At 39.9% G+C, this 7,911-nt stretch overlaps 1 protein-coding gene across 1 annotated transcript; it reads right to left on the reverse strand.

Moving 5' to 3' along the window:
• Positions 1–633: 633 nt before the first annotated feature.
• LOC308128750 (solute carrier family 2, facilitated glucose transporter member 9-like) lies at positions 634–5,090 on the reverse strand (the record flags this gene model as incomplete). Its single annotated transcript, XM_080494415.1, has 8 exons — positions 634–819; positions 909–1,036; positions 1,612–1,687; positions 3,178–3,279; positions 3,401–3,511; positions 4,059–4,246; positions 4,778–4,926; positions 5,086–5,090. The coding sequence occupies 8 exons, from the start codon at positions 5,088–5,090 to the stop codon at positions 634–636; spliced, it is 945 nt and encodes a 314-aa protein (XP_080350541.1).
• Between the last annotated feature and the right edge of the window lie 2,821 nt (positions 5,091–7,911).

Here is a 7,911-nt window from a genome sequence, read left to right on the forward strand (position 1 = left end):
AGCAAGTCGGCATTTCAATATAATTTTTTCCAATATTTAGCCCTCTATATATCAGGCTAAACAGTGTCTGAGTGCCAGTCAGTCTCATTCTGACCTGAGCTGAGTCTATAAATAAACAGAGGAATTGGTTATCAGGAAATCAAGACTTGCAGTGTGAATGCAGCCTGAGACTGCAATGTGTTGGGAACAGCCCTGATTTCATTGTAGGGTAAATTTGTGTGCGTTTGGAGTCATCTCAGCTCTCAAAATTCAGTTTCACCACTCTGTGGCAGCATACCCAACTAGTTATTTACTTCATTCAAATCTATATATTAATATTGCAGCTATGATATCATTTTTAGTTCATCTTTTTGAATTTAAAAAAAGAATTAATGACATCCTGTTGCATGAGACGATAAAAACTGTAAAAACTGAAAATTTAATGAAAACTCACAGACGTTGATTACATTTTCTCTTTACTGTTCCAGGTTTTAATGATTATATGTTGCAGTTTTCAAAAAGTCATTTCTTGATTCATTTCCTCGAAGAAAAAAAAAATCTTCCCTGGGAGGAAAAAGTTGCAATATGTCAGTTTCACTCAGTCACTTGGTCCCATTGTTTTCTTATTGATATTGTTGTCTTCTTCATATTGTTCTATAACTTGGTCTCTGTTATTTTTTCCACTGGGGAGGATTTTCCACACACAGTGATGGCTTTAAACTCCTCCGTGATCTCCAGCATCGTCCTTCCTTTCGTCTCCGGCAGAATGAAGAAGGTGTAAAGAGAAGCCAGCAGGCACATACAGGCAAACAGCACAAAGGTGTAGGAGCCAAGAGATTTCTGTGAGAGAAAATACATCTCAAGAAAATTAACAGGTTTATTATATGAAATTTGGATTCCTGGAGGTCCTGTTTTGTGTTTTTACTCACAATAAGAAATGGAAAGACGAATCCCATGACTGCAATCGCCAACCATCTCAGCATCCCCACAATGACAGAAGCTGCCAGCCGGTCAGACTGGATGAAGATTTCACTGCAAAGTGTACCTGCTCCTGCACCTAGTTCAATAAGACAGAGGATGCAGGAAATTATACACAGAAATTCTATAGGCATAGTATCTGTTCAGCCAAATCCCGTCCCTTTTAGATGCCAGTATTTTAAGTGAAAATGCATGGTTTTTACGTTTTCAGTATGCAAAAAGTTTTGTATTTACACAGCAGCATTTTGAAAACATTAGTCTGTTTACACAGAAACTGCAGAAATGCTAAAAACAGTGTTGTTAGCATGCCAGGCCATGGGTGGGGAATGAGTGACTTGGAGCACTTTGGAAAAATTCCAACTTGTGAATCTTTTTCAAAAAGTTGCAGTTTCCCCTGTCTACAAGTAGTCAGAGCGTTTTCGAAAAGTTGTGTTCTCTATCGTTTTCACGAAGATGGAGTGGGTGCATTTTTCAAAAGTTCCACCTTGGGAACCATTTGAAAAAAGCAGTGTTTTCAGTGGCTCCGAGCACCGTTTTACTGTGAACTGACGCATGAAACTCAACTGAAGTTTTCCTTTTTCATTTGAAAACGTCGTGTGAATGGGGCCTCAGTGTGTTATGTACAAAATCACAATTAAAGTGCAAAGCACATACCAGGTCCTCCAGAGAAGAACACAATGATGAGGATGATCATGATAGCAGCAATGTATGAAACCCAGTCACTGGAGCCCTGTATGAATGACCACATATGTAAATAAATATAGTCACCACCAATCTGTCCATCCATCCATCCATCCATCCATCCATCCATCCATCCATCCATCCATCCATCCATGCATTCATTCTTTTACACCTTCCTTGTTTTCAATGTGTTTTGTCACGATAAAAAAAAGATAGAGATAGACCATAAATGGTGCATTCTGGACTACTAACTACTACATTGTGACATGCAGATTGTGCTTCTTCACAGTAATACTTTCATTTTCTCCTTGACATTTTTGCTGTTGCATCAAAAAATACTTTCTTGCTTTGTTAAAAAGTTGTCTTGTTTCTTTGAAGGTAATAGATTCTTTTCAATGGTGATGGTTTTCACTTGTACCTGTACCTGTACCTGTACCTGACTCACCTCACTCCAAACATCAATACTTGTACTTGTTTAGGCCCACTTTAGTTTCACATTCCTTCTATCTGCGCTCCTAAACTGTGCACCTGTAGACTCTGAACTCTTAAGTAGTTTCTATTATCCTCTTATTAGTTTTTAATTGAATATTCAATGCTTAATAGTTATCTGCAGGCTTCCTGTGGTTTGATCCCAAGACTTTAGAATGTCACAGTCACACATAAAACATCAAAATCAGCATTTTCACAGCAAAGAATATTTAATTCTTCAATGAAAACCATGAATGATGTGCCGATATCCAAACATGTGTCAACATTTTGTAAATGAAAAATTAGATCAATCATAGGTCCATAGATTTAGCTCAATACTGCGTGTAATACTAAACCTGAAGTCAGTTGTGAGTTGTGTACTCGTGCTATATTTTGTCTAAAAAGGATTAATTTAAGTAACATTAGTGATGGCCATTATACACATATTTTAGACGGCATTGAGCAACCCGGCTGCTATTTCTTTGGCTGTCTTTTCCAAAATTTGACCATCCAAATGACGGTTGGACAGCTCGCTGCCTAAAACCATGGTGTGTGAGCTGGACTGGCTCCGCCCACACATTCCCATCTTGGGAAGAGAAGGAAGTACTTCCTCTCCTGGTGTCATGTGACAGAGCAGAGCTGCCTCCTTGTGGGAGAGTCAAAGGGAGGAGCCTACCTTGACTGGAATTGGCTAAACCCCCGATGACACTATATAGAATTTCATTTCCGATTTGCTCATTGGAGCAACACACTTTTTAAGAATTGAAACTAGCCAGAGACAGGACAGATTCTCTTCACTTCTGGGGCATCATTCCAGGTATGGGGACAGATATTACTCTTGCAAAACCATTAGAAAGTTAATTTCGCACAATATGACCCCTTTAATTTGAACCCGGTTGCATGATAGGGTCCTCAGTCCATGCATATTGACATGGAGACCAATTTTTTAAAACAACATCATAACAGTCTGAATTACTTTTGCTGGGGTCCTGACAAGCATGTTCTTATTCATCACTCGTGATTAAGATACTCACATTTCCACAGTTTGTAGGTTCACTTAAGAAAACTTACCTTCACGTTGAGTAGAATTGTGACCACCACCCAGGTAGTGCACATTGCACCATAGCCGCCCCAGAACAATGGCCGCCTCCCAACACGCTCAATCAGAAAACTCTGAATTAGGGAAAATCAGAAGACAATGATTGCATTCTAAATACAGGCAGACTGTTGTGAGGTAAATGTTCTTGTAATAGGAAAGTCAACAATGCTGAACAGCAGGTCAGGTCTTGCTCACAGAGGACATTGAAGTGACGAGCTGGCAGAGTCCCAGGCCGAGAGTAACATAGCGGATCATGTCTTCCGGTACACCCGACTGCATAAATATGTCAAAAGAGAAAGTGGTGGCCTGAAATGGTTAAAGAAAGAATGTTGAGGTTAGCAAACACCACAAATACCAACTTCATTGATGAATGTGTTGCTGCACTAAAGGTTAGTCGACTTTGCAACAAGACAGATGAGAGGACAAAGATGAAGAAAGATGTCACATTGTCTTATCTTCCAGTATTGCATTATTTATTGCATCACATTATTCAAAGTCACATTGTGTCATACTATGTATCATGTTTCATTTCTGTGAGATATCGAATGTTTATTTTTGCTTGACTTTTCATGGCTTTATGTTATTGGATCTATATGCTATATGCGTACAGTACGTATTTTTCATAACATCCTGTATATGATCATTACTGACACTTTGAATAATACTTCCCTAACAATAGACTCACATTAGTCATTATTGTATTGGATGGCATTGTATCAGTGTGACATATTGCTCCGCTGCAGAAAATGCATCATTGCATTGGACTTCATCACATTGTAGGTTATTGAATTACGATATCAACGATCGTTTTGTATGAAACATGATAGATGTTCATATCAAGGAGTAATCTCACCGCAGACATGCCTGACAGCTGGTTGAACCAGTAGATGAGGACTATGGTGACCAGCTGCCACCGGACAGTCCTGTCCTTTAACAACTGCAATGGGCTTTTTGAGTGGGCTGCGTCAATGCTCGCCTGCTCAGTCAACATCTCATCCATTTCTTGTTTGTAGTCGCCGGGACCCCAAAGTGTCTCCAGAGCTGAAAAGAGTGTACAGACATAGATATAAAAATGAAACATACTTTGTTTGGCTTGTATGGGATATATACATTTTGTGTGATGTTACATATATTTTGTGGCATTCTGAGTGAACGCAAATGAAACACAACAGTAGTACAATTAGAGATGCACCAGTATCAGGTATGGGGTCAGACACTGCATGGAGTACTCATACTCAGAAAAAAATACTCCGTATTCCCTGTCCTATGTGTACTGTAGGCTGTAAGGTGTGCATAGCTTCGATGCGGAGACTGTGCGGAGGTGGTTGGCAGCAATGCATAGTCTTCGCAATTCATTTGCGTATGGAGCATAAATTGGGCTTTATGGCATTTGCTAAGTATCAGTACTCTGTATCTGCAATTGGCTACAGGTTAGTACTCAAACTTGTACTCATTTTACTTTTAAAAATGGTATCGGTAAATTCCTGAGTTCAATCAACAGTTTGTAACCTCATAAGTGTCTATTTGATCAGGTTCAAACAAAACTGCGTTATCCAGGAGGAACATACCAACCTTTCCTGCATGCTCCTTTATCTCTTTTCTCTATGAACAAATATCTGGGAGATTCAGGAAGAAACGGAAACACTAAAACTTGAAGCACTGAGAAGCATGCAGGGAGAGCAAGGGCTACGTTCCACAGCTCCTCACGACCGAGGATCTCACTGAAAAGCCAAAGTGAAATGTTTTGTTAAAGTGACAAGCATGTTCTTCAATGTTTAATAAGTATTTGTATCTATTGCAGAACGTTTCAGAATAGGACTGTCAGTGATGGGTTTCAGTGTTGATATAGAAGATGAAGCCACATCCCACGCATGCATAACGACATCGTAGACATACGTCAGTCCAAAAAGCTGCCCAGACAACCTCCCGAGTGACATGAAGTTTGCTGACGTCAGAGTCACTCTCCCTCTTATGTTTTTGGGTGAAATCTCAGAAAGATATATAATATGGAAACTCCATCCAAAACCTGGAGGTCAGACACAGTATGAATTATGAGTAACAGCACAAATAAAATGCCATTATCTTTGAAGTTTTGTCCCAAATATGGTGTTTTACCTGCCGAATAGCCAGCCAGGATCCTTGCCACAATGATCATCTCAAAAGATTTTGCAGGTTTACTTGCCAGCATGATCACAGCTGCAATGACTGCAATACAACCACTGCAGATGACTCCTTTTTTTCTGATCAAGAAATTACAGCATTTGATTTTTCTCTGTTGGCAGCATTACTTCTCATCAATGTCAAAGGCAATATCATCCTCACCTTCCCGTGATTCCTGCTAAAAATTTGACACACAAAGCTCCACAGAATCCACCAACAGCAAATGAGGACACAATAAGGGACCAGATGATTGTGACCGTCTGTGGAGGTGGAATCTCTTTCCATCGCTCGTACCAGCTGCTGTTGATGAAGCTATGTATGAACTGCAGGGAAGGTGCTACAATGTTAGCATCCCAAATGGAAAGTAGAACATAAACCATAAAATAAGCTCTGAATGGACAGAGTGATGTGGCTCACTGGTGTGGGCGAACTCAGTGCAGTGAAATGGTAGCCAGACTGAAAGTTTCCTCCAAATCCCAAAATGATGACGAGGAGCAAAGCTTTGCCACGAGCCTGTAATAAAGAAGAAACTGAAGGTCATTCCAATCCTCAAAGATGGACTTCTGACATCACAACGAGCCTGAAAAACGGTGAGTCCAATAAGAACAATACTGAAATTATAAGCACGTCCTTTCATCTTCTATAACACTGTAACGAGTTGAGAGGGTGATCCTAGCTGACTGTGGATGAAGACAGGTTGAACCCTGGACAGGTTCACAATCACAGGGCAAACAAAAGGAAGAGATAACCACCCACATACTCACACAGGCAGTGGAATGTAATGAAGTAGCTTTGGTTGTTGGTTGCCACAGAAACACATACGCTATAAACTTTAGCAAGGGGGAGTACAGGGACATTCATATGAACAGAAGACAAAGTTTGATTGCTGTTACGGTGACTGTCAATTATAAATGTACCAAGTCCCAGGACAATATGGACTGAGAGTCATGAGGCCATCAGAAGCCTGTACTACGACATTGGATTTTCTCTGCAAATTTGCTCTGCCTCCTGACCAGTTAAATCTCTTGGAAAATGCCCTGCTCAGTCTTAAATGATGGTAATTGATGTGCGGGTTTAGCACTGAGCAGAGATGAGAAATTTAGAATGATCATTTTTGACATAATAAAATAAATCCTGGTCACTGGGTCTTTGAAGGATGTTTTTCTTCTAGACTTGTTCCAAGTCTGTTTAGTTCCACTCGGGTTGATCTGGAATAATGAAGTCAATGATCACACCTGACAGAATTGCAGAAACATGAATTTATGTAACGCAGAACTTCTCCTGCCGTCGCGGTGGGGAATTAATATTCCAACACAAAAAACACTCACACAAGAGAATAACTGCTCCTTCAGTCATCAGTAAACTGAGCTGCAGAGTTTCTCTGTGTGTGTGACTGGTCAGACGCTGCAGACTCTGCCCCTTTTATGTAAACAAGCACGTAGGTCTGGGTCAAACCACCGATTTGATTGCCTGCTTTGTAGTAACGGTTGTCAAAATCACGAGTGTCTGGATAAGTAAACCCAGGAAACAGAGAAAGATCCTGGATATGTTTATCACGATTCGTATTACAGGCCTCTGGAGGTCGCCAATGTTATTGTTGATCTACTCTTGTCTGTGCAGAAAAACTATTCACTACAGCTGTGGTGTGCATGCACTTGCAGTGTACCCAATGTCTTCATGGAAGTGGACCCAGACCGCTCTCAGAAAAGTAGCTTTTTCCCCATTTACACGTCGACAGAGTCAGAGCATCTTCACAAAGTTCCACCCACGGAGCCATTTTCAGAAAACCACTGTCGTGGTGAAAACAGGCCCAAAATGCAATGGAAGTTTTGCATTTGCACTTGAAAACATTTTTGTTCAACCAGTATCTGACATGTAAAGAGTACAAAGAGAGATACTGAAGTTTGAAAGGAGCACTCAGACCCAGGTAATGACATTGTTCCTGCTATATAAGAAGCTTGTAAACTCAGCCTACAATATAGTGCTGACTGAAAACACACACCAGTTAAACTTTCTGATTAAATCAGCAGATTATTCTTTATGAAACTTAGAGACTATTCAAGGCAATACAGAATATGCACTGGATGAGGAAAATATGGTAGTTTTTACATTCTTACACTGATTGTTCAGTGAAATATTCAGTTAATTCAATAAATACACAATACTAAAATATCAAGAGCTTAAGAAGAGATCCATTGAGTTTCTATGTATGTATATGAAAAATGCAATGTACATTATACCAATTCAACACTCACATAAGCACTTCTTTTCCTTAAGATGTTCAGAACATTATTGTTCAAGAAACTACCAGGAAAATACCAACAGAGTGCAATGATTCAGCTGAATCAAAAAACACCTTTTGCACATGGTTTTACATAAATATCAGTTCATGTATTAAAAAACAACCACAAACCCTAAAAAACAATCAGATAATCATTCATTGAAAACCTACCAGTCGTTGAAGTAAATTCTCCATTGTGGCGCCTCAAACTAACCACATAACACTTATGACTGCCGTGCATGGAGACACTTATACCTACCGTGCT

Source organism: Blennius ocellaris (assembly GCF_963422515.1).
Source record: "Blennius ocellaris genome assembly, chromosome: 4".
Taxonomy (NCBI): domain Eukaryota; kingdom Metazoa; phylum Chordata; class Actinopteri; order Blenniiformes; family Blenniidae; genus Blennius; species Blennius ocellaris.